Source organism: Cucumis sativus, chromosome 3, assembly GCF_000004075.3.
Source record: "Cucumis sativus cultivar 9930 chromosome 3, Cucumber_9930_V3, whole genome shotgun sequence".
In the NCBI taxonomy this organism is placed as follows: domain Eukaryota; kingdom Viridiplantae; phylum Streptophyta; class Magnoliopsida; order Cucurbitales; family Cucurbitaceae; genus Cucumis; species Cucumis sativus.
The window spans coordinates 8,208,405-8,235,210 of record NC_026657.2 but is presented as its reverse complement, the minus strand read 5'-3'; the positions used below and the strand labels follow the sequence as shown (position 1 = coordinate 8,235,210).

At 34.1% G+C, this 26,806-nt stretch overlaps 4 protein-coding genes across 6 annotated transcripts; 1 reads left to right on the top strand and 3 right to left on the bottom strand.

Moving 5' to 3' along the window:
* Window positions 1-1,140: 1,140 nt before the first annotated feature.
* LOC101220255 (putative ABC transporter C family member 15) lies at window positions 1,141-7,800 on the top strand. Its single transcript, XM_011652521.2, has 11 exons — window positions 1,141-1,307; window positions 1,613-3,972; window positions 4,111-4,197; window positions 4,500-5,147; window positions 5,369-5,533; window positions 5,620-5,914; window positions 6,149-6,363; window positions 6,562-6,867; window positions 6,960-7,023; window positions 7,116-7,355; window positions 7,466-7,800. The coding sequence occupies exons 1-11, from the start codon at window positions 1,301-1,303 to the stop codon at window positions 7,591-7,593; spliced, it is 4,515 nt and encodes a 1,504-aa protein (XP_011650823.1). The 5' UTR covers window positions 1,141-1,300; the 3' UTR covers window positions 7,594-7,800.
* A 572-nt stretch (window positions 7,801-8,372) lies between these two features.
* Window positions 8,373-11,659, bottom strand: LOC101222849 (WD-40 repeat-containing protein MSI1). 3 transcript variants are annotated; one of them, XM_011652518.2, is made up of 7 exons: window positions 11,154-11,659; window positions 10,545-10,871; window positions 10,044-10,196; window positions 9,614-9,738; window positions 9,351-9,446; window positions 8,856-9,103; window positions 8,373-8,712 (listed from the first exon to the last, which is right to left on the bottom strand). In XM_011652518.2, exons 1-6 carry the CDS (start codon window positions 11,496-11,498, stop codon window positions 8,878-8,880), a joined length of 1,272 nt encoding a protein of 423 aa, XP_011650820.1. In that variant the 5' UTR covers window positions 11,499-11,659; the 3' UTR covers window positions 8,373-8,712; window positions 8,856-8,877. The 3 variants fall into 3 exon arrangements, 2 of the variants coding, with proteins under 2 accessions (XP_011650820.1, XP_004133950.1); XR_968899.2 differs by having other exon boundaries at window positions 8,376-8,712; window positions 8,825-9,103; XM_004133902.3 differs by lacking the exon at window positions 8,373-8,712 and having other exon boundaries at window positions 8,782-9,103.
* An 823-nt stretch (window positions 11,660-12,482) lies between these two features.
* Window positions 12,483-17,773, bottom strand: LOC101222607 (protoheme IX farnesyltransferase, mitochondrial). Its single transcript, XM_004133901.3, has 7 exons — window positions 17,294-17,773; window positions 16,158-16,287; window positions 15,628-15,765; window positions 15,369-15,502; window positions 14,604-14,729; window positions 13,902-14,005; window positions 12,483-13,045 (listed from the first exon to the last, which is right to left on the bottom strand). The coding sequence occupies exons 1-7, from the start codon at window positions 17,638-17,640 to the stop codon at window positions 12,678-12,680; spliced, it is 1,347 nt and encodes a 448-aa protein (XP_004133949.1). The 5' UTR covers window positions 17,641-17,773; the 3' UTR covers window positions 12,483-12,677.
* Window positions 17,774-18,412: 639 nt separating this feature from the next.
* LOC101222134 (protein NRT1/ PTR FAMILY 7.3) lies at window positions 18,413-23,519 on the bottom strand. Its single transcript, XM_004133900.3, has 5 exons — window positions 23,291-23,519; window positions 22,349-22,478; window positions 21,427-21,644; window positions 19,855-20,417; window positions 18,413-19,751 (listed from the first exon to the last, which is right to left on the bottom strand). The coding sequence occupies exons 1-5, from the start codon at window positions 23,321-23,323 to the stop codon at window positions 18,902-18,904; spliced, it is 1,794 nt and encodes a 597-aa protein (XP_004133948.1). The 5' UTR covers window positions 23,324-23,519; the 3' UTR covers window positions 18,413-18,901.
* Between the last annotated feature and the right edge of the window lie 3,287 nt (window positions 23,520-26,806).

Genomic DNA, 26,806 nt, shown 5'->3' with positions numbered 1-26,806 from the left:
ATCAATCTTCCCTATTATAGGTGGTCAATATAATAAAATAGCATTAGAAGTATTAGGCAAATGGGGTAATATAAAAATGGATATTCTTTATTGAGTTTTTTTCTTTTGAATTGAAAATAACAAAAGAAGACCAATATACTTGAATCTCAAGCATGAAGTTTCCACATCTATTATCATATTTAGTTTAGATGGGTTGGCATGCATTATATGACTCTATGAGGAGAGCACTCTTGTCCTATAGTGTTTGAAATTATGTCATACAAAGCATGTCACCCATAGAGTATATTTGAGAAGTCTTTATAAATTTATTTAGAATAAGTTGTTAATTCAAGTATAATTCTCTTCGTAAAGTATCGATTGTCATTTTAAAAGTTGGTGGATTTATCTTCATTCTCACATTTCCTAAAATGAGCGTAAGTCGTGTTTACGCCAGTGAAAACGTAGCAGATTAAGGAGAATAAAAAAAGTTTGCTTCATTTGACTGCTTTTGGAGTTATTTACTTGTATTCACTGACACGTGAGATTCACATCCAAAGTTGTAATGAAATAACACACTCAAATTGTTCAATCCAATTATTGATACAGTTACTGTTGCGACCATCATTATTATTACTAATTACAATTGAAAATTTTCAATTTTGACATATTTACTACTACTGTTCTCGACACCACCTTCATAGGTAAAGGTAACAATAACAGTAAAATTTAAAAAGTTCATAATTTGAAGTATACACGATGAAAAAAAAAAAAACAATTCAATCACGTTTGCAATTCAAGCTTATTACCACTAATTCATCAATGGAATTTCATTACAATTTGGTAAAAGTGACTTTAGTAGCAACGAACAAAAAAGTATCTTTCACCTTTTTATTTTCCTATTAAATATTGTTTTATCATTACTTTATAAAAGATGCTCGACTCTTGTCACACATGCTTAATATGAACAAGAAGCTTCAAGGCAAAGAAAGGGCTCTCAGAAGTCCACAAATTTAGAAGAAGCCAAGCAACTTCCTCTATTCACATTGAAAAGAAAAAGCATTTTAAAATAAACCAAAGTGGGAAATTATTTAAACAAATTCCATCCTTTATTTCTCATATCCCAATCTCTATATATACATTAATTTTCACACAAACACACCTCTATAGACTATAACCCTTTTCTCTCAAAACAAGAGAAAGCCTCAAATCATGTTGGGTTCTCTCTAAGTTTTTTCCTCTTTTTCTTTGTCAAAGAGGGAGAGAGGAAAAAATATTTTAAATAAACTTTAACAGATATCAATAATTTAGTCGTCATCTTAAAATGAAAGGTAAATAGTAAATTTATCGATGCTTAGAGTTTTAAGATACTTTAAATTGTTTTTTTAAGTTCAATTGTCTACTTAAAAGATTCAAGTTTTATTATTATTACATTAATCATATATTTTGATGATAGATTTAAAAATATTTATTTTTTGGTACAAAATATTCAATTTTTTTATTATATATATATTTTGAAGGGAAAAAAATTTACTATATAATAAAGAGAAAAAAATTACTTGCAATTACGATAAGGTAACGGTTTTCTGTTTATGATAAATTTTTACCGCCGAAAGTGTTTGCTTATTGGTAATAGACTTCTTCAACCTTACCGGATTCGAAGGAGATTGGCAATGGCAGCGGCTTCAATCTCCATGTTTTGGCGAAAACTTGAGCATCGGAGTGCAATTGGGGTTCGCCGGAGTATTGTTTTTTCGGTTTGTTCGGAAATGTATCATTCAGATATTGGATTATCACGGAGGAACAAAAACGATCGATCATGCACCGGATAACATTTCGATTATCCGGAGTTTGAGTGTTTCTTACAAAGCCAGTGTAGCTTGCTCCATATTCTTATGGGTGATTCACGTTTTGATGTTCTTCGCGCTACTAAATGGGATAGGAACTCGTTGCCGTTCAGACATCTCAGCATTTTCCTCGGAGATTATGCAAGTGATTGCTTGGGGAGTTGCAACGGTTGCAGTTCGTGGAGTTGTTCGTAACGAGTATGTCAAATACCCTTGGCTGCTTCGAGGATGGTGGATTTGCAGCTTCTTTTTATCGATCATCCTTGTGGCTCTTTCTGCAAATTTTGGAGATGGAAATCAAGTAGGAGTTCTGGATTATGCTCGACTAGTTTGCTTTATTCCATTGATTTTCCTGCTTGCACTTTCGGTTTATGGGAAGACGGGGGTAGTTTTTGTTGTTCGTAATGGATTGGCCGATCCTCTTCTCCATGGAAAGTGCTCCGAGTATGAAGAAGACAAGAGGAACTCTGCTTACGAGAGGGCAAATCTTCTGCAACGGGTTACCTTCTCATGGATCAATCCCCTTTTTGCTTTGGGATACAAGAGACCCCTCGAACATAGTGACATACCAGATGTTTGTAGAAATGACTCTGCCAAGATTGTATCCGATTCCTTCACGGAGAAGCTAAACTTCGTAAGGAAAAAGAATGGAGACGAAGAACCATCAATCTACAACGCACTCTTTTTGTTTAGCAGAAGGAAAGCGGCTATTAATGCTAGCTTGGCAGTGTTAAGTGCTGCAGCATCGTATGTTGGACCATATCTAATTGATGACTTTGTAAATTTCCTTACTGAGAGGAAAGGGCGCAGTTTATCAAGTGGATACCTTCTTGCACTTGCCTTTCTTACTGCAAAGGTAATTGAGACGACTGCTCAAAGGCAGTGGATTTTCGAGGCTCGCCGTCTAGGCATTCAAATTAGGGGTGCTTTAGTTTGTCACATATACAAAAAGGGCATGCGTCAGTCTAGCCGATCTCGCCAAAGCCATACCAGCGGAGAGATCATGAACTATATTAGTGTTGATATTGAAAGAATCTCAGAATTTATGTGGTACTTGAACATGATTTGGATGTTGCCGGTCCAAATTTCATTAGCTATCTATATATTACATACAAATTTGGGTTTGGGGTCATTGGGAGCAATGGCTGCGACTATACTTATCATGTCATGTAACGTACCTTTGACCAAAATCCAGAAGGATTACCAAAAGAAGATCATGGAAGCTAAGGATAATAGGATGAAAGCCACTTCAGAAGTTCTTAAAAATATGAAGATACTCAAACTTCAAGCATGGGATCGTCAATATCTTCAAAAGATAGAAAGCTTAAGAAAAGTAGAGCACGATTGGTTATGGAAGTCGTCAAAATTAACAGCATTTTCATCATTTCTCTTTTGGGCATCACCTACCCTTATCTCTCTTGTCACATTTGGACTCTGTACTATACTTGGCATAGAATTAACTGCTGGAAAAGTTATATCTGCATTGGCTACTTTCCAATTGTTACAAGACCCTATCTTCAGTCTTCCTGACATACTATCTGCATTTACACAAGGCAAAGTCTCAGCAGATAGAGTCACTTCATACCTCCAGGTAGATGAAATACAGCAGGATGCCACAGTTTATGTTTCTAGAGATCAAACAGAATTTGATATTGAGATAGAAAATGGAATATTTAGTTGGGAGCCAGAGTCCATCAACCCATCTCTTGATCAAATAAACTTGAAAGTGAAAAGGGGGATGAAGGTGGCAATTTGTGGAACTGTAGGATCGGGGAAGTCCAGTTTGCTTTCATGTATTCTTGGTGAAATACAAAAGATTTCTGGGACAGTGAAGATAAGTGGCACAAAGGCTTACGTTCCTCAGTCTCCTTGGATACTGTCGGGAAATATCAAGGATAATATTCTTTTTGGAAATGAGTATGAAGCTACCAGGTATAACAGAACTATTGATGCTTGTGCTTTGACAAAAGATTTGGAGTTGTTTCCATCTGGTGATTTGACCGAAATCGGAGAAAGAGGGATAAATATGAGCGGAGGACAAAAGCAACGGATACAAATTGCTCGTGCGGTTTATCAAGATGCAGATATTTATCTCCTCGACGATCCTTTCAGTGCGGTTGATGCTCATACAGGAACCCAGCTTTTCAAGGTTAGTCTGGACATTAAGTAATGGGTGAAATTTGAAAAAGTTGGAAGGCTAAAATATATGTTGCTACTAAACCATTTCTTGTATTTTTCCTCAAGTGGATCACTGTAACAGAACGTCGTTGCTTTTAACATTTTGTAGGACTGTATGATGGGTGTTCTCAAAGAGAAAACTATAGTTTATGTTACTCACCAAGTTGAATTTTTACCGGCAGCAGACCTCATTCTGGTGAGCAAATTTTATGGAAAGTCTTCTCTACGCTCTTAGCTCTATTTATTGCCTAAATTACTTTAAAGTACTTGATCATTCGTGTTGTGATTGTATTAAAAATTTGAAATTTTTTATGCATGTAAGTTGAGGACATCGAATGTTAAGGAGAGGATGTATTCTCATTCATATTTACCTTCATTAACCAATCTATTGAATTGATATTTGAACTCTATAGCTTGAAACTTTTGGCCTTGGAGAGAGCTTTTGAACATTTAAGTCACTGTCTAATGATGTGCCTCTTTGCAATTGGCATTTCGCAGGTGATGCAAAATGGGAAAATTGTGCAGGTTGGAGGATTTGAAGAACTTATTAAGCAAAATTTTGGATTCGAAGTTTTAGTTGGTGCACATAATCAAGCTCTTGAGTCAATCCTCTCTGTTGAAAACACAAGCAGAACATCTCAAGTTCCAAATCCTGAAATGGAATTAAATGGAGATTCTATCACAAAGGTAGATTCCCAGGACTCTCAAATAGAACAGAATAATTCCACACTGCAGACAACAGAAAAGGGAGGAAGACTATTGCAAGAGGAAGAGAGAAAAAAAGGAAGCGTTGGAAAAGAAGTGTACCTAACTTACTTGACAAGTATAAAAGGAGGAGTTTTTGTCCCAATCATAGTCTTGGCACACACATTGTTCCAAGCACTACAGATAGCTAGTAATTACTGGATGACGTGGGCTTGTCCAACTACAAACGAGGCAGAACCAAAAGTTGGGATGAATGTCGCACTACTTGTATATTTTCTACTAGCGGTTGGTAGTTCACTAGGCTTGTTACTGAGATCAACATTATTGGCAGTAGTAGGACTTCAAACTGCACAGAAGTTCTTCAGAGATATGTTATACAGTTTACTCCATGCACCGATGGCATTCTTCGACTCAACCCCAACTGGAAGAATTCTGAACCGGGTAATTATAACTTCAAATTTTAGCCTGAAATGTGCTTGCAATCTACTTTTGTTTCGATTGAAAAAACACACTTCAAGACTTGCAATAGTTTGAGGAAATGCGACCAAAAAAAACAAAACATGTAACAAGAAAGTTCTAAAATGTTGTACTCAGTTGTTCTTGGCGTATTCTATGGTTGGATCCCAAGACTGAAAAATCTCACTTACACTCTCTGTTGTCAGGCATCGGGTGATCAAAGTATTTTAGACTTAGACATGGCTCCAAAGCTAGGTTGGTGTCCTTTCTCAGTCATTCGGTTGCTAGGGACAATTGTAGTAATGTCTCAAGTAGCATGGGAAGTATTTGCCATTTTTATACCTGTTACTGCAGCCTGCATCTGGTACCAAGTAAGCAATTTCACTCTTTAAAACTAGAAATATGCCAATTCGTGTTGTATATTGATTACTAATCAAGTAATTTCTGATTATGCCAGCATTATTACACACCCACAGCACGAGAAATTGGCCGGTTATCCGGGATTCACCAATCTCCAATCATGCACCACTTTGCAGAATCACTAGCTGGAGCAGCAACTATTCGTGCCTTCAATCAAGAAGAACGATTTTTCAATACTAACCTTCGTCTTGTTGATGGCTTCTCAAAGACATGGTTCCATAATAATTCAGTTATGGAATGGCTTTCCTTCAGATTGAACGTGCTATCACATTTTGTTTTTGCCTTTTCATTGGTTTTGCTCGTGACTCTTCCTGAAGGAATTATAGACCCAAGTGAGTATCTCATGTGTCTAAAATTTGATCTGCTCAGTAATTCAAGTTCTAATCAAAATCAGAAAATTTGAGTTAAATATGTGAATAAATATTTATATGAACTTCACATGCATGACCAAATAGTCCAAGTTTTCATCGAATGCTAATTATCTCAAATAAAAGTATTTTTGTTAAACCCAAATTAAATATTCTGGAATGAATGAAGTTATCATAATGAAATGAATTCTTCTTCAGGTAATGCGGGTTTGGCAGTATCATACGGAATAAACTTAAATTGGTTACAGGCTTTAGTTATATGGAGCTTCTGCAGTGCACAGAAGAAAATAATTTCAGTAGAAAGAATCCTTCAGTACTCAAAGATAAAAAGTGAAGCACCTCTTGTAATCGAAGACAGCAGACCACCAAGCAATTGGCCACAAGAGGGAAGTATTACTTTCAAGAATTTACGGGTAAGCCTTCGCACAAAATATAAAATGAACAATAAAATCTAGAACGTGGTTAAAGAACTTTTGAGGTTGTGCAAAGTAAAAGGACATTTTTTTTCATCCCAACGATAGTTCAAGTTTGACCTGCTATACAATCCTCTTGTCAGTACTCTGTTTTTCGATTTCACAACATTATGTTTAATGACCCTGTACTTGTCGTAGATCCGTTATGCGGACCATCTCCCAGATATCTTAAAGGACATCAGCTGCACTTTCCCAGGAAAGAAGAAAGTGGGTGTTGTAGGAAGAACGGGCAGTGGGAAATCAACCCTCATACTGGCAATTTTTAGGATAGTTGAACCCAGAGGAGGAAGCATCATTATAGACAATGTCGACATTTGCAAGATTGGCCTCCATGACCTAAGATCAAGGCTTAGCATCATTCCTCAAGATCCGTCATTGTTTGAAGGGACAGTTAGAGGAAATCTCGACCCACTAGAACAGTACTCTGACCAAGAAATTTGGGAGGTAGTCTTTTTTGCAACTGTTGAGTTATAATTTTACTGAGAAGCTATGTGACAATCACATCTTTTTTTCCTTTTCTTTTTATGCATTTTCAGGCTTTAGATAAATGTCAATTGGGAGATTTGGTGCGTGGGAAGGAGATGAAGTTGAATTCTACAGGTTTGTTTATCAATGTGGCATACAAGATTTTAAATCAAGTGCTTTCCTTCCGTTTTGCTTATTATGGTGTGAATTTTGAATTCTACTTATAGTGGTTGAAAATGGAGAAAATTGGAGTGTTGGTCAACGACAACTGTTTTGTCTTGGAAGGGCATTGCTCAAGAAATGCAACATTTTAGTGCTCGACGAAGCCACCGCATCTATCGATTCAGGAACAGATGGTATAATACAAAACATCATTAGGCAGGAATTCAAAAATCGAACAGTGATCACTATAGCTCATCGAATCCACACCGTTATTGATAGTGATATTGTTTTGGTTCTCAGTGATGGTGAGTAGAATTGTCTTTTTCGTATGTATGGATCTCTCGATAACTTTTATGAGATGATTTGGCTACAAAGTTATTGAAAATGAACCTTAATTTTATATTTTTATTAACAGGAAGGATTGTTGAGTTCGACTCGCCTAGAAAGTTACTAGAAAGAGATGATTCCTTCTTCTCCAAATTAGTGAAGGAGTACTCCTTGAGATCCGGTTTGAATAGTTCGCCAAATCATGATCATCGATAGATTTGACAAATTGTGGAGCGCTAAGAAATAAGAATCTGAAAGATGAAATTTTCTAAGTATCTCTCTCAACAATAGTGCACCTCAAAGTAGATTCATAGAGTTAAATTTTGTATCAACGATTGAGTACTTTTTCAAAGCTTAGAACTAATGTATTCGAGACATATTTGTTAGTAATTTTAAAAGCGTAAAAAATTTCTTTTTTAAATTTACTATAAAACACGCTTTTAATTATAAATATAAAAGTTGAATTTAAAATTGAAAGATTAAATATTAATTATCATGTGTATTTTGCAATGATTTTCGAGCGTGGAGTCCTTCAATATAGTCTGTCCATGTTGATTAGAATTTGTGTTCTGCTCTTTTTGTTTTCTATAAATGTGTTTCATTATTTAAAAAAATGAAGAAAAAAAAACTATCAATAGGTAAAAAATTTAGTTGAACTTAATTGTCCATGGTTGAAACTTAATGCATTTTAAGAAACTTGATCCTGTCCTTGATGAAATTTGAGACATTAAATGAATAAAAAAGCAGCTGTTATAATTATTTTAAAGTCATTGGATTGTCCTGAAAAAATTGACGAGTGAAAATGAAGAATACAAAAATGATGGTAGATTTGAACCACTCTACCAAAAGATTGTAAAAGTCATTTTAAAGTCCTTGTGATTCATTTTCTGTTAGGTCTCTATCTCAATCATTTAAAAGCTCAAAATGGCACACAAACCTCCAATCATATCAAAAGGAAAAGGAAAAACAATATTTCATATGAGCCACCTAGAAAGAGAGAAGGTTGAAGAATAAAGTTGTTAAACAAATTACCTTTGCAAGGCCTCTTGATCCCATAATAGTTAGTAGTGAATAGTGAATAGTGAATCATTATAAACCCTAATAATGAACAAGTATACTACTTAAGGCACTGAACTAAAGTTTTAGGAAGTACACACCTACAACACATCCTCTCACACTATTGCTCATCCAACACTATTAATCTTCTCTTCCAACACAAGCAGCCTCCACGCGATCCCGCCGAACTCTACAACGTTTCTCCTTAACCAACCGTATCCATGGCCATGGTGTGAATCACCACAATCCAAAGCCTCAAAAGCCTCTTCATATTTAGAACTGAAAAGCAAAAAGGTAAATCAGATTCATAAAAAACCATTTGGGATGGGGATGGTAAGAGGGAACAAGGAGAAGAAAAATAGTGTTGAGAATTGGCAGACCAAAATGAGACCTTGAAAGATTTTAATAGTTTGAAGTACTACTTAAAATACAGAGAACAAAACATTAAGAGGCCTTTGGAGGCTCCTCAGGCAAATCATCTTCATCATGGTAGATGTTCTCAGCCATCTGCCAGATTTGTAGTATGTTATCTTCAGCTACACTGGCAACCACCCAGTCCTCGCATGGGTTCCAAGAAAAGTCTGATATTTTACTCGTATGACCACCGTGAATGAACAGCAATTCCGGCGGCCCATCTTCTGCATCCTCTGGTGTCTGCTCCTCATCAATCCTGCAGACCAAAATCCACAAAAGAACTCCTCTCATCTAAAGAAATCATATGATGAAGAATTGCCCTGATTTCATTCAGTATCGAGGAAACTTTCAGAAAGCATATCAAGAGTTGAAAGGGATTAAGTTGATGGCTCGCTTATCTCGCAATCAACCTTTTTTCAAATCAGATATCACTCCACTAACTTAAGCAGTCATTATTAAAACAAAGTAACTGTGGCTACACTACAGTTTATGAATAAAATTACCTGCTAAGGTCCCAAACCATGAGCCTCCTACCAAGACAACAAGAAGCTAAGATCGTTTCATTCTTTGGATTCCAACCAACCTGGAAAACCTCCTCTCTGATGCACAGAAAAGAAGTATAGACGTTCAAAAACAAGCGTCAACCGGCTATGAACTAGGTTTTGAAGTGAGTCTAGGCATCTAGCTGCACATGTGCTGTGTGATTCCAGCACTTGACAAGAAAAATCTAGATTGATGAACTTCATACCCTAAGGAGAGTGCTTACTTGTGACAGTCAAAGGTATGGAGTGCAGTGCTGATCTTACGTAGATCAAACAACTTAACCGTCTTATCAGTTGACCCCGTGGCTACAACCCACTCATTGAAGGGATTGAATGCCAAGCAATTAACCTGAAGCAAAATTACAAGGGAAACAAATTTAGTAAGCCAAAAGACCAGCTATTTCATTGTCATTTACCAGAGTGAGTAATGGCCATGCGGTACATGATTTCAACCCGAAAAGGAAAAAAACCAATCTAGTACTAGAATAAACAAGTGGATAACACTGATGACTGGAGAATGATCATTAAGATCCTCTCATAAGATTTATCTTCGTATGTAACCACAAAAGGAACAGTTCCTTGCAAGTGAGAAACCAAACATTCACAACACTTAATTTTGCATGAGTTTTCATTTTAACTTCCAGAAAAACCTACCTCACTTTGATGGGCAACTACAGACTGTACAGGCTTATTAGCTGAAGGAGTTCGCAAATCCCATACGAGTAGGTATTGGTCATCACCTACTGAACCAAACAAGTATTCATGCCTAAGATGCCATGCAACATCTTCCACAACACCTTCATGAACCTATCGTAGAGATCATATTAAGCCATAAGTAAAACCAAAATAGCACCACATAATAGATATAACATTCTTCAAAAATTGTTAGCTAGGGATATTTACCACATTGTAGTTCAATATTCACGACACAAGTGCTAGTTATCTACCATCATAATTTACAGTCATCCAAATTATGTATTGATACAAATTCAATAGAAGTCCTTGTGTAAATCCAAACAAAACATTACGAAACTGGCACCCCCTTGACTTAAATAAAATTCAATGTGAGATACCCAATTGTGATTAAAAAGCCAGAGAAGCACAAAAACACAACCAATTAGATGGAGTTGTAAGAACTGTTTAAGAGAGGCTCACCTTAAAAATTTGCATAGCCTCAAGGGTTTTGTTCTTGGGAGTAGCATTAATGTCCCATAAACAAATCTGTGCATCATCAGAACCACTTAGTAAATGGCCCTGCTTGAACTTACTCCACGATAAACCATAACCTTCGGTATTGTGACCCCTCAATCTCAAATCGGGATTGCATGTACCATCTAGAGGTGGTTTGGATGGATGTTTACTATAGTCAAAAACAAAAACTTCGGCACTGACAGTCTTTGTAGCAATTATAAATGGATTTTGAGGCATGTAACGGGCTCTATTGACTTCGCCATCGTGATTTATTTGCTGGATTATTTGTACCTGAATTCAGAGAAGAATCGACATAAGTTTGCGTCTCTACAAAAGAAAAAATTCATCAACCGATCTACTCTTAATCTATCGATTGCAGTGCCCAAAGAAGTACATGTTTCCTTTAACAAATCTCACTACTTCATTATTTTTTCCACTGGAACCACTACAGGAACTAAACACGAACCCAGATAAATTCTTTCAAGCGAAAATTTTTTAACTGAAAATTCAATTTTACGCTCTTCCATTTATAAGATTAAAAAGAGAGAAGAAAAAAGATCCAAATCCACAAACCTTGCCGTTGGCACACCCGAAGCCACCCGCATCAGCACGGTCATCATCGTAATGACGCGCATCGTTCTCTGAATCCTCAAGCGGAAGCTGAACCTGAGCGAGCATGAGATAATTGGGCTCATTCTCGGAGGTATGAGTCCCCAAAATCATCTTCTGAACGGAGTAATCCTTGCCAGGAGGCTCCTCCCGGTCAGGCAACCATTCTACAGTGAGTGAAGGCCACTCTAGGGCATGAGTAATAACCAAATCGTAGAGAAATGGAGTATTCTTCTTCCAAATCTTGTACTCCTCGTTTATCAGTCTCTCCTCCATTTCTCCACGCATCTCTTCGTCGTCCTTCCCCATTATCGGTACCGAAGAAGTAAAATTTGGAGAGTTTGAGAGTGGATTTAGTCGGTGAGAAGAGGAAAGTTGAGGGCTGAGTTTTGCCGGTGAAGTTCCCGCCAATATGTGTTGGAGCAGAGCTAGGGCTAAAAATTACAACCTCTTTCCTCACTTCTTTTATTTCCCATTTTAATATAAACTTTCTATAACTATTCCTCTTCTCCCAACCTTCTCTACTTTACTCTAAACAAATTCATTATTCAATTACAAAATTAAAGTCAATATCTCTATTTATTTTTTTATTTTAAAACTAAACTTTTAAATTTTTTTTATAAAAATATCAAAAATTACAAATTTGATAAAATATTTATAAAATATAATCCATTTTTAGATTTTATAAATGATATAATCTAAATTTTTGTTATAGTAAATATTTTAATTTATTTTACATTAATTTTTTTACTAAAAGATAATATGGAAATAGACTTTTGCAAGTTCAATAATAATAGTTATTTTTTAAAAAGTTGCAAAATTAAAATAGATTTAGGAAACAATTATGAAAAAGTTAACATTCAAATAGACTTTTGCAAGTTCAATAAAAATAGTAACTTTTTAAAAAGTTGCAAAATTAAAATAGATTTAGAAAACAAAATAAGATTTCAACAATTACTTTTGGTTATGTTAAATTTGGGATGAACAATCAATCCCTATTGTTAAAAACAATAATTTATTAGTCATGTTGAATTTTCTCGATTGATTACTTGATGGGAACCAACTTTTAGTTAAGATTTGTTTTAGAAAAATGCTAAATACATTTTAGTCCTAGTTGTTTGGGTATTTTTCAATTTAATCCCTCTTGTTGAAAAGGATTTGATATTAGTCCTTTAGCCCTGTGATAAACTTAGATTAAACTTTATAGAAATATGGTCCAAACCATTGACATTACACACACATATTATCTCTATAAGCAGAAGAAAATATATTAGTAAATAGGCATTCAAATAATTAAGAGGATGATAATGCTAAATCTCACTGCATATTCCAAAAATGTCACAGTAGTATACCTCTGTATAATTATATTACCATACAAAATGACAAATAAATTGATTGTGTAATTTAAGATCCTTCCTCATTATTTCACTCACTCAATAGAGAAAGCTGTGGAACGTGTTTACAAAAGGAAAACAAGAACTAAGTTCGTCAAGAATCAGCATATACTGGAACAGGCAAGAAAGGGAAAGGTGCAATCGAAGCATACGCTACAGGCGGTCGACTTTGGGCGACACTTTGTCTCTGCTCCGTTTTGTTCTCTTGGGCAGTATATCTATCCTCCTGTACCAGACCATCCAACATCCTTTCGGAACTATCTTCTTCCATTGTCTGCTCGTTATCCGAAAGACGGTGAAAAAGAAGTCCAGACATGAAAACAGGAAGATACAAGAGACTAGCATGAAACATTCTCCTTGCTTTCTGCATCGTGCAGTGTCGGTAGAATGAAAATGCAGTCGCACTGATTGCAAGTGTGAGGATGGATGATTCTAGACAAAACCATCCCGAAGTGATGCCCCCTGGAAAGATTAAAAACCATGTGAATTTGGTTGTGTATGTTATCAAGGGAAGAAACTAGGCAGGGGATATAGTGATCAAGTTGTTTAAACATAATAATAGATGTACTCGTCTCAGATTTTTCGTCTGTGTGGATTAAAATTTTATAAAAAGACAGAGTATTACAGCTTTCTCAGTCAACTAACAAACATGAGAACACTTCAGATGTAGAACAACTTGTTCAACTACCACAATGTTTACCAGTTGCATGATTTAATTAGCAATTACTTTTTTCACATTTTCTTACTATGGTTTGCAATTTTTTTGAAGTGAACTCTTAACCGAATTTCAAAAGCAAAAACGAGATTTTAAAAATTACTATTTTTAGTTTTCAAAATTTGACTTTGTTTGAGTAAACATTGGTAAAAGTAAGTAACAAAACAAGAAATTTAGAGGTGGAAAGGGTATTTATGGGGTTAATTTTCAAAAACAAAACAAAAAACCAAATCATTATCAAAGGGAGAGTTGGTATGAGGAGGATCACAAAGAGGAGGTTTGGAAAGGTAGGCATAACTTTGGTAAATAATCTAGTGTGGAAATGTTGTTACTATATTATAATTAGTATTTTCTTTCATATACTGCAATATCGTTACATTCAGGATCCTGGTAGCAATTGATCTATACAGTGCACTTCACCTTCTGACTATGTCAGGAGCTATCGTGACTTCAAAATTGCTCAGTAACGCTACTAAGTTGCTTGCATCATGACATTTATTTAAATGAAAATGAAAGTCAAAAGTATTCTACTATATGTCAAAAATCTGCAACGGAAATGAAATCTGCAGCAGATGGCTAGCAAATAGTGTGACAGTAACTTACAATCATAAGCCAAGAATCCCAGAGGAACGAGATACACACAGTTTCTTAAAGCCACTGCAGCAGTTCTCTGACCAGAAGCATCGGCAAGAGAGAACATTTTGTACCTAAAATACACGAAAGCATTTCAAACGGTCCCAATAATTAAACAACTTATTGGACGTGTTCAAGGTGTTTTAAACTGGTAATAAGAAGAACAAAATTTATGGATACTATGTAGGCAACTCAATTCATATTTGTAAATTTTTACTATTGAAGAGATGTTAGGTTACTGATAAAAACAAAGAGTTGAGTTGAGTTGGTAATAATTATAGGGGGTAATTTGATGACTTGACACAAATAACGAACTGAGAAATGTGAGTATTTTAGTGAGAAATGTGAGTTGAGGCAAATAACGAGGTAATAAACCTCTTTAATTATTAGTGAACGGTGAGTTGGTTTTTCTTTACTCACCCAATCCAACTCTTTCAAATTATCCAAGTTGTCGAACACCCCCTAAATAGCCAGACCTGCCAATGCTAACCTATGACAGTCTAATCTAAACTGAAACTGAAAGTAAACTTTAATCCTTCACACTCTTCTAGTATACTTCAAACCATCCAGAATATGAACAATTGGAACAAGTTTTCATTAGAATAGTGGTGATAATTGTGATGGGTAGCAATTAACATACCAATTAGTGTTGCAATCAAAATATAATCTTACCCTCCAGCAGCATAATCATCACGGCACAAGTATGCAAGAGCCATAAAATGGGGTATTTGCCAAAAGTAAAGGGCAGCAGGGAGAATCATTGCATTTAGAGATATTTGTCCTGAAGCAGCAGCCCACCTGAAAGTCCAGAAAAAAAAAAGATCTCATACTACAAGGCTGAAAGCTAAGAGATATGATTTGGTTCGGTATAATACTGTTATAAAATAATAGTTTTAAGTTTGAACCCAGATGTTCCCTAAATCTTGGACGAAAAATGTTTAATTTTCCTTAACTACATTTACATTTCTGTCTAGAATTGTCCTGACGAGTTTGTGTCTAATGCCAATAATCACCATCTAATCCAGTTACTTTCCTAAAGAAATTACCCCATATTAATTTAATCTTTACAGACAGAGACAATCAAGCATAAACAAGGATATTATTCACTAAAACACACATAGCTACTAAACTTCATCCATTCCATTAGAAAAAAAAGCTAAACTTCATTCATTGCTTTAACTGCAAAAGTACTAATAATCTTAACAGTGGTACCTCTGCAGCAATACGATACGAAAATCACAAGTGAACATCTCAGAATGAGAAAATATTCGAGAGTCAAGACTCCACTTGACTAGAATGAAAATGCCATTTAGACAGAAGGCTCAGTTGTTGAATTTAAAAGGTAAGGGTCCAATATATAGAAAAACATTGGTTCTGAAAGGGTAAAATATATTCCACTAAAAAGATACGTACGCAGAACACTAGATTAAAACTTACCCAAGAAGTGGTGGAATGGCACCAACTATGGCACCAACCCACGTATTGACAGGGTGAATCTGCTTGAGTGGGGTATATACAAATGCATAGAGAATCAAATTTGAAGCTGCAAGACCAGCTGCCAAGATATTAGTCTGCGACAACCTTGTCCATAAAGAACAACATAAGCATATTGGCTCATAGACTGCAGAGTGTGGCAACAAAATTGTAGATAATGGTTGAATAACAATAAAAAACGATGAGCGATTTATCTTGTCACCTTGGCAGCTAACATAGCAGTCCCAGCTAAACCAACAGAAGTTGCCCAGGTAAATGCATGTGGAACTGTGATGCGCCCTGAGGGTAGTGGTCTTCGGCGTGTTCTCTTCATTTTAGCATCATTTTTTATTTCGAAAACCTAATGATATAAATTTCTTATTAATGAAACAACTACGACAAAATTAGAGGAACATAGAAATGTAATGCTTTTATAGAAAATCTGCTTAAACTACTCCCCATAACTTCCAGAGAGGCATGGGTATTGTTAATTATTTTCAAGTCTGCTGCCGTTATCTTAGCCAAAGCCAAAGACAAAGTCAGCCTCAACCAGGAAGGAGAAAAAAAAAACTAACAGTGTAGATAAGATTCAAAGTGACCACATAAGAAGAATGGATACAGATGCAATACATAATAAGATGCATCCATTACACGGTGAAACATTCTTTAAAACAAAATAATAATAATAATAATAAATATGACATGAATACAGCATGACCACCTTAAGGAGTTGCAATTGAGAATGAAAGAAACCTGATTTAAGGAGTTTGCAGATGCTGCTACCATCATGGTACCAGCACAAGTCCAACAAAGTCCCGCAAGGTCCATAGTACTTCCACTCCCCAAAACAAATCCAGTCCCAGAAGTTGCAACAACTAGCATACTGCAACAGAGGTGCAAACCCGAGACAAAAGAAACAACAGTCGTGAAAATGAATTTTGGGGCAGAAGTTTGTGCAACCATAAAAAAGGAAAATCAATAATTTTTCATGAGAACTAGATATCCCTTGAGATACATTTAAAGGTTATTGCCCAACCTTAAAATATCAACCAATTAATCCCCCCATGGATTTTTCTCTCTTTTTCTTTCTCTCTTTTTGATTTTCATATATCTGTGAATGTTTGGCTTAGCTTACACACACCTTGATTGTTCCCACGAAGAAATAGTTTGACCTTATTACACTTAGTTGTCAAAAAAACTTATAAGATATCAAATCATAGGCGAACACCATGACTTAAATTCATTTACATTGGTCCTTATTTACCATTTGGGCAACCCTGGGTGGTTTAGTCGATGCATATGCTCGATGAAAACAAAATAACCGGGAACTGAAATTGTAAAGAAAAAATTCTAAACCAGAGAAAGATTGTTAGATTTTTATTTCCCCATTTGTAATAAACCTAGTATTGATAAATGCAATCAAAACTTGAATAGGTCAATACAAAGGCACTAATTACGTATCAAAACAAGAAACAGCTCTCAAAAAGAAATTGGACCTCAGAAATGATGCACGTATGAACAATTAGAGTTCCAAATGGCTTCATTGAACATAATAATCCAAAGAAATTGAACATAATCAAAACTTGGAACGTTCATTAACAATGATTTTCTTCAAATTAGCATAAACGAAAGGAATAGTTTCAAATTCATCCAATAATTGAGGGGAAATTATAATATTACAAAATAAATTCTAAGGAACGAATTCTCTGAATGAAAAGCAACTTGTTTAAAATCTTTTGGGAATTCCCGAGTTTATGCCGCCCTTTGCTTCTGTGCCTCAATTGTACAATACATTAAAAAGCCAGTAATACGAAATCGAATTTCACTCAATTCGAGTGAAATCACGGACAAAGACTGCCAACATATAAACAACCAATCGAACGAAGTACCTGAGACGAGCCTTGGAGAGCTCCCAGTAACAACTACCATAGTGGCGAGCTAAGTCCACGACCTCCCTGACTCTAGAAACCGCCGGGGCGGAAGCCAAAGACGATGGATCAGCAACGCTCGAAAATACCCGAACTCCATGAGAATTGGAATAACCTAGTCTGATGGGATCCGAAGAGGACGGCGACGATGATAAGGAAGAGTACAACGATGATGAATAAGGATAGAGGGCGCGCCGAACGACGCCGACGTGACGATAGAAAGTGGGAACGGAGGTTGTGGTTGAAGGATCAAAAGATGAAGATGATAGCCGGAGTTTGGATGAGAAACTCCGGCAGTTTCTCCACATGGCGGCAGCGGCTATGGCGCGGTGGCGAATTTGGGATCTAACGCGGTCGATAATCTGCTTCAATGGCCGAGACTTCCTTTTTCATTTTTTTCCCGAAATAGATTGGCCCGCGCTTACCAATTTGTTCTTTTTTTTTCCTTCTTCTTTTTGGTTTATTTAGATAATTATAATTATAAATTAATAATATTATATGAAGAAAACAAATTATGAAATATACAGAATCAAAAACCACAAAAACTTACTACCAACCTTGTAAACACTAGCCATACTATTACACTCGACAATTATCGAACCATATCTCTAGAGATGAGCCCAACCCTATCTCATCTAACGATGATATGTTTGCATTATACATAACATTATCTTGTTGCTGGATCTAATTTGTGTATAACTTATTCATCTCTATTTAATAAATTTTCAAATAGATAATGAGAGATGTGTAAACACTAGTAAAAAAAGTATGGTGATGCTTGTTTTTAATATTAGTGGAATATAAATAACAACTACTACTAATTCTAATTCATTCATTCATTGATATGAATTTGAAAAACCAAAATCTAAGTGAAAAAAGTTTATATGAAATCTTATAAAACTTATTCATTAAAGAATGAGGAGATGAAATATGTTTTTGAATGGTGGGTTGCGGTTAATACTCTAATTGTAAAAAAGTGTTATATGACGTTACCTGGAAAAAACAAAAAATCTTACACACTTTACGGAATATTTTGATCATTTTCTTTTTGTAAATTATCGAATCTTTTAGACTAATTTGTTGTTTTTTTTTAACTAATAATGTAATTGATTCATGTAAATCACACTAAATTTGAAAATCAAAATCTTAAAAATAAAAATGGGCCAATTTAATTAAATACAGAAAATGAAAAATAATACAAAGAGACATTGAATTAAATAAAAAAGGACATGAATAAAAGTTTTTACTCAACACACCCACCTTTGTCAAGTAAAATCTCTCATTACACCGCTCAACTGGAGAAGCAACCGGAATCATCTCTCAAGTTTCATTGCATCAGCCGGCCGATTATCCTTCGACCGGGTGGGTCTTTTTTCCTTCATATCTGCGGCCACGATTGTCCGCTCCAATTTCAACGATCTTAATCGAGCCACCTCGAAACCATTTATTTATTTATTTATTTTTCTTCCAACCTAAAACTACGATCATAAACCATCGAAATTGGATCAAACGGCATGGAATGGATACATCACTGGCAACTACACTCTTCAACCGGAGCAGAGCAAAACCCTAGACGGCGGTGGCGGCGTCGGCCTCCCGACTCTCGAACTTGATGTATTTGTACCATTTGGCGCAAAGGATGTAGACGACGAGATCCGCTGCCGTGAGGGCGGCTAAGAGGAAGTAAAATCGGTCTAAATGACCTCTGTTTAGGTTTCCGGGGATCCATCCCGGCATGTTATCGGTCGCCGATATCTTCATCACGATCGTCACCAGCAAGCTGCTGACGTAGTTACCGAAGGAAATCGAGGTCATACATAGGGCGCTACCGAAGCTTTTGAGTCCGTCAGGTGCCTGACTGTTGAAGAATTCCAGTTGGCCGACGTACATGAAAACCTCTGATGCTCCGATCAATACATACTGGGGAATCTGCCAGAAAATGCTTAAGGAGCTCGAATTGTCACAACGTAGGCAGTCTTTGTTGGCGTGTTTTAGTCGGAAAATCTCTACAGTTCCGGCGGATACCATGGCGCAGATTGCAATTACGAGTCCGATCCCCATTCTTTGGAGCTCTGTGAGGCTTGATTTGGTTAATCGAGCAAAGACTGGATCGATTACTCTACGGTAAATGAAGATGAACGCTGCGACACTGAGAATGTCGAAGCTCGACATGCTTGCCGGAGGAACGTGGAATGTAGAAATGTTGGTTCTCATGGCGGCGCCTTGCACGACGAACAAAGAAGCCATTTGAGTGAAGACGACGGAGTAGAGAATCGTGCAAAGCCAAATCGGGAGGAGTCTGAGAATGCATTTGACTTCTTCGACTTGAGTAACCGTGCATAAACGCCATGGATTCCGAGCTCCGTCGTCTAATTGGTCATACTCCGACGAGGTAATTACTGCTGCTTTATCCAAAAATCTGTAGATAACGACAAAAGCACACGTACACACATTACTTTCATTTCTCCTGAAATCAATCAAACAATCAAAACTCTGAAACGGAAATTGATTAAGAAACTCACTTGAACCCATTGGTATGAAGAATTCTCCTAGCTCCATTGCTAGCCAATTCCTTGTCATCATCATCAAACAATCCCTCTGAATTAGGTATCATCTGAACCTTCCATTTCCTAGTAGCTGCAATCACCACTTGAGAAACCCTAGAGAGGGGGTTCCCTTTAGGAGTGAAATGTCTGTATCTAGGGATTCCGCAGAGGAACAAGAGCAAAGCCAAGGCAGCAGAAGCTGTAGAAGCCCAAAACCCAAGAACCCACATTCCTTCATCTTCAAAATAACCCAAAATTGTGTTGGAGAATAGGGAACCAAGGTTCAATGCCAAGTAGAAATAGCTGAAGAAAGCAATCTTAGACTGGCCTTCTTTAGGGTCTTCTTCATCAAACTGATCTGCCCCAAATGTAGCTATATTGGGTTGGTAACCTCCATTGCCAAGAGCAACCAAGTAAACTGAGAGGTAGAACAGAGCAATATGGAGGGAAGAATGAGAATTGCATGGTGTATGTTCATCACCACATCCTTTAGGTCTCACCAGAAATATGTAGGATGTTATTGATAATGAAGCAAGACCCTGTCCAAGAAGAAGAAGAAAAAGGGTAAATAATACAATCTTTGTCCATATTCACCCTTTTACATTTTGACTTTTTTCATCAATTTGTGCATATCTTGATCCAATAAAAATAAACCATGGGATAGTAAATTAATAGTTCATGCTTCTTCACTTGTAACTAAATTTCTTTCATTTTCTTTACAATATTAACTAATGCAATTACTTAAAGTAAAAATAAGTTGCATGTATTTTTTATTACTATTAACATAAATTATTGGGTCACTTTCTAACACACGATTACCTTGAGTTTGCACTTTATTAAACATCTGTTTTGTGGTTGATATCAACCAAACATTTGTTTAGGTTTATGTCTAGATGAAGGCAACTTTTCCTTTTTACTTTTTCTCACTAAACGACACCGTGTGGTCATAAAGTACCCATTACAAAATTTACAAGTGAGTGGAATTATATTAATTGCAAAGTTTGAATTAAAGTTGAAATTGACACTATGAATAGTTCCATTGATTTTTTATAAGTTTTATTATTAAACATTCTAACACCCCAAACAATATACGGTTTATCACACCATTTCATGGTAAAATTAACTGATTTTCATTCAAACAATCTTCTTTTTTTTCAAGTTATTAAATCCCCATTTTTAACATTAAAAAAAAAAAAAACCCTAACATTTTTCATTTTGAATAGTTTTGGCAAATAGGGAAAACCAACCAACAACAATAATATGATAGATACCCTAACAAAGTTGACACGACGCCCTTAAACATCATGTCAATAATTCCATACACGCTAAATAATCTTTATGTTGTGTCATATCGTTTCTTTGTTATTATTGACATATAAAACAGGGTATTAAAAGACAAATAAAATAATTACAACTTATGAAGTTGTTGGAGCAATTTTCATATGACTTTTTAAAAGGTGATTTAAAGAAAAGAAAAAAAAAAGTTAGACAATTATTGTATATTATTATTAGAATTGAAGTGAAAGTGATTATTGTTAAAGTACTTACAACGACGAAAATGGCTTGAAAGATGGCGCAAGTCTTGAACCTTCCCCAGTAGGAATCACTAAGGAAAGCTCCAAGAAGAGAGAAAATGTAAACAGTTCCCGTCCACTTGCTAACGTTGTTGGCTGCTTCGGCATTGTCTTGCCCCACCACTCTTGTGAGAAATAGTACCAAATTTACTCCAACTCCAAAGAATGCCAATGTAGCCAACCCTTGGTTCACTGTCCCATTATTAAACAATCACATGTACCACTAAATTTATTAGCTTCTCTAACTTCAATTATAAATCAAACTAACATTAAAGTATTAAGCTTATAACTTTAATTATTACAAAGAAAATATTCTCCAACCGTTCAATATTGCATTTACGGATACATCATGGGTTGGTTTTTTAAAAAATAAGCATAGTTAATGTATGGTCACACAGGTTGTCTATGAGATTAATCGAAATGTGTGTAAAGTTGTCTAAATACAAAAACCATTGTATTTAGGAACTTTACAACCTATCTTTCTACGTGGTAGTGTTTGTTTATTTAGTCGATGTTAATTGCATTTTAAAAGATAAGTGGATCTCAACGATTTGTTTTTGAGTCCCTAAAAATATATTACATCATGATTATCTTTAGTGTAAAAAAAATTTAACCTATGAAAAACATTTTCGAGAACTTTCATCAAAAGCACTTTTTGAAAATTAGACAAATTATGAAAGTAACGACGCACTTGATTTGATATGTTATTTCTTTTGAAAAATTTGCTTGTAAAAGGTATCCTTCAAATTTATTATATTCTTAATAAGTCACATCAACCTATCGTTGTAAAATTTAATTTAGGTAGATTAATTAAACTAAGCTAAAGATCCAATAAAATCTTGAGGTAAACATAATATGAAGATCGTCATGCATAATATTGTTCGAGCTGAACGTACCAAGTATCAAGATTCCAGAAACCCAAGTTCCAGTTTTGTCTCGGATAGCAGGATGACCGTGTCGATCGACAGCTCCATCGAGCGTGCGAACTTCCTTCTCGGATGTCATCACCTTCTTCTTCTTAGTACTCTAAATAAAAATTTTAATTAGAAAAATGGAATTTCTCACGTACATCAAATACATATTTAAATAAACCACCGCATTTCAGAAAAATCAGAACCAAGAATCCTAAGTTCTGAATCAAAACTATAAAAAATAATTAAAAGAATAATTTGGAAATATATATAATATATATAGTTTTAGTAAAGTTTTTTCTGAACATTATCAGTACCTTTTTTCACCATCTTTTCTCTCTCCACTTTTTCCTTTTTTACAACTTTTTTTTTTACTTTTTCACTCACGATTCATCACCGATCCCTAAAACACTTCAATTCCATCCAATCAGACACCAAATAAAGGTAAAAAAAAAGTGAATTATAAAATTTTATCTCTCTTCATTTTTCGTCTTATGAGATATGGATGGTTAAATTTTTAAGATTAACAAATTAAAACCACAAATGTGATAATAAAAAAAAATAAAACCCTAACTATTTTTTAGACACGTAGATATTGAAAGATCAAACGGTTTAAAACAGTGGAAGTTTGCATAGATACAACAATCGGACACTAACTCTAATCACTTAGCTTCAAATATTACTAATAATCAAGCAAAGATAATATATATATATGTTTGAAAGATGTGACATTAGAAACTTAGTGGTAAATATAGATAGCTTGCGTGTAGTTAGACAAGTAGTATCCTTCCAAAATACTACTACTACTACCCTACTTGTTTGTCAATGTAAAAAGACACGAATATGAATACGTAACGATGATCATAAGAAAGAAAAAGAGGAAAAAGTAATGCAAACACTCTTTGTTTTACTATTGGGTTTACAGACCTGATCAAAACAAGAGATACTGAGACAAGCCATTGAAGGGCATGCAATGGGAAGAAACTCAACAAGTAGTAGAAAGAGCTTGAAGAGATCAGAGCAACAATTAATGATAATGGACTCTCTAAGGAGTTTATCTTAAGGGTGGTGAAGTTATTTTGGAGATGATTTTGAAGAAGAAGATGATGATGATGATGGAATGAGGAATGGAGAGGTGTATCTTGGGGAGAAGAGATTTGGGATTTGGGGTCTATTTATAGACAGAGAGAGAGAGAGAGAAAATATATAATTTTGGACAGCTGTGAGAAAGTGGGAAAGAAGGAGGAAAAAGAGAATTCAATTTTCTTTTTTATAAATATTAAATAAAATGTTTTTTTCGAGTGAGGAAAAAATAATAATTAAAAAATGTCTAATTTTAAGTGGGGTGAAAAAAATTAAAAAGAACTTTAAATATAATATATGTGTTTTGAATTTTGTTTAATTTTATCACTAATAATACATGTTTATTGTTGCATTAAAATTTTGCTTTGAAGTAATTAGTGAGGGATTATTTAAGTTAAACCAATGTATAGTTGTGATAGTAATTAAAGATAATTGAACTTAAACGTAGAGGTGTAGAGTGTAATTTCTTTAAAATTATAGAGAGTCATTTCAAGCCTTTTTTTTTTTTAATATTGGATTTTATTATTATTTTCTCAAACGTATATTCCCCACTATTTTTTTTTACTTGTGATAGACAGACAAAAAAAAAATGACGTAAAATGTGGAAAATAAAATTGTTAGAATAAAAGATAAATTTCCATTTCCTTTCTGTTTGTTTGCGAAATTAAATTATATTGTCATTTATCAATATAATTTTGGATTTTATTGATGGATGAATGTATCTATTTCATGACATTAATTAAAGTAAAAAATAATTTTATCATTCAACAATAGAAGATATTTGAATCCAATATTAACAAAATAATAACAAAAAAAACCTATTAAAAATACAAACAACCATAATTATTTCAATTCGAATTTATACGTAAAAAAGTTACTTGATATAAATTTAAGACGTAATTATAGTATTTAGGTATGTTATGTATATATATTATATAGTTACAAAAGTAATTAATTATTATTATGGTGACTACTCTATACGTGGAGCTTCTATATTTTGAATAATACCAAGTAAAGTAGAAATGAGAAGAAAAAATGATGACCTTTGTAATTAATGAGAGTTTAATTACTTTCAATTTTTTATTATTCCAAAATTGCCCCTCAAAAATATTTCATTTAATCATTAAATAAATAAAAACAAAAGTTTCACACGCAACTATGAACAAATTTCATTTATTATTAGTATTATTTTCTTAATTTATGGAATTTACAAAATTTTATTTATCAAAAAAGTCAAGCAATTATTAGTTATTGTTATTAGTCATATTAATTGTGACTTTGAGATATTCATGTTCAAGTAACTTGATTGAAATATATACCTTATCGTTTTCGATGATGGATAATTATGATTGTAGTTACTGTTGATTTACGTAAGATTGTATGATTTGAAAGCGAATTTCAAACGTTTGCTTTAAAGAAAAATAGTCGTTAAAGAAAATATAAGTATGTGTGCGTGTTATCTCCTTAGAAAACAGTATTGAATACGATGAAAAGTGAGAGGGCTCAAATCATGCGTAGTTTGATTGTTAATAGTACTAAATGCATAATGAATACATGTGACAAGAAATCATAGTATTTTTTATGCGTGATGAGTGATATTTGGTGATTGAAAATCACATTTCTGACGGTTTAATTATTTGTTCAGCAATATACTTATGCGTGGAAATTTGGTTTGGTTATTGCTGGTTTTGGAATAAACCTGGAGCCAGATTGATCGTTTTTATAAATAAGTTATCCAAATTGATGTCTCGTAAAGAACAATCAATTAAATGTCCTGTTTGGTTTATTTATCGGTTTTTCTTTTTTTCGCCTTTTCTTCTAGGTGGATCTTTTTTGCCATCTTCAAAATAATACCGAGGCATGCATGTTCCTTTTTATAGAATGCAATCGAACATTTCTTTCTTTGCGTTTTTTATAAACAACAAACATAAATGCAAAGACATTTATATGCCCTAGGTTTGATTCGGTTTTTTTTCCATTAATAAAAATCGATCTATTTTATTTGATTTTTTCCATACATACAAAACAATGTATTTAACCTTATACTGAAAAACTCAAACAAAGTCATCTGTTTGGAATGAAATTTCATATAGCTCGATTAATTAAGACATCGTATCATCGACCATGCACGTAGCTTTTCTTAGTACAAACATTCTGGTTAATAGTAAACTCGAACGTCAATTGAACAAAAGATCTTGTTGTGGTTATCTTACTCATCTGTAAACCTTATACAAAATTATTTAAAAAGGACATAAAATTCCACGAAAACTCGGGAGTGAGTAGAAGTCATAAAATAGTATTTTTGAAATAAAACAAAAACTATAAATAATTATTAACTAAATAAAACAAAAAGAAGTTGATGCATAAGCTACAAAACCTTAATACCTAATCACAAGAATTAAAATGCATTCAAACATTGACTTCATTTCAATCTAATATATAATAACTTTAAGATAATAATCCAAATTAACAATTTAATAATTTGAACTCAAATCAATTCAAACACGTTCGTAATTATATTAATTATTTCAAATTAGGTTAGTTTTAATCACATATTATTTATTCTCTCTTCATTTAAACTGAATATCATTTCATTTTAATTAGTACAATTTTCCTTTAAACCAACTTATTCAACTTTAATTATGACTTTTAATTGATTTTTTTTGGACAATTCGATAATTTTAATAAAATGATATAAATCTTTTGAGATATGATTACTTGAACATTTTTAAAGAGTACTTACAGTTAACTATTTTTTTTACGTTATTCTTTAAAATCACCTATTACTTAACATTTTTCGTAAAATTGCAACGTTTTTTTTATTGTATTGATGTATTTTTTTTTATGTTAATAAAATTAAGCAGTGAAAGTTGAATTTTGATAATGAATACAAGGATAATTACAAATGATCAAGTAAATGACAAGAAATTATGTTGACAAATTAATCATTGAGAGAGCTAGGGATAAGAATATAGATTAGATTATTGTTTCATACACATTTGTAAGTCAAAATGGATATCTTTTTTTTTCAAACAAAAGTACTTTGGAATTTGGATCTTACTAATCAAAACCTATTGTTAATTATTAGTACTTTCTTTTAAAAGGATGTGTTTTTACCAAACATAGTTCTTTCTTGAAAAAAATATCTTCAAACTATAAACATCTAATTTTTTTTCTTAACAAAAACCAATTAATATAATTTCAATTTTGTAAATATTTTTCAATCATATATATCAATAATTGAGTTTCTATAAATTGCTAATATACAAGTCAATTAATTCACATTTCTTATTAAAATCATCTTTAAAAAAAACCATCACTACATCAAAAGTTAACAAAACGGATGATTAAAACTAATAC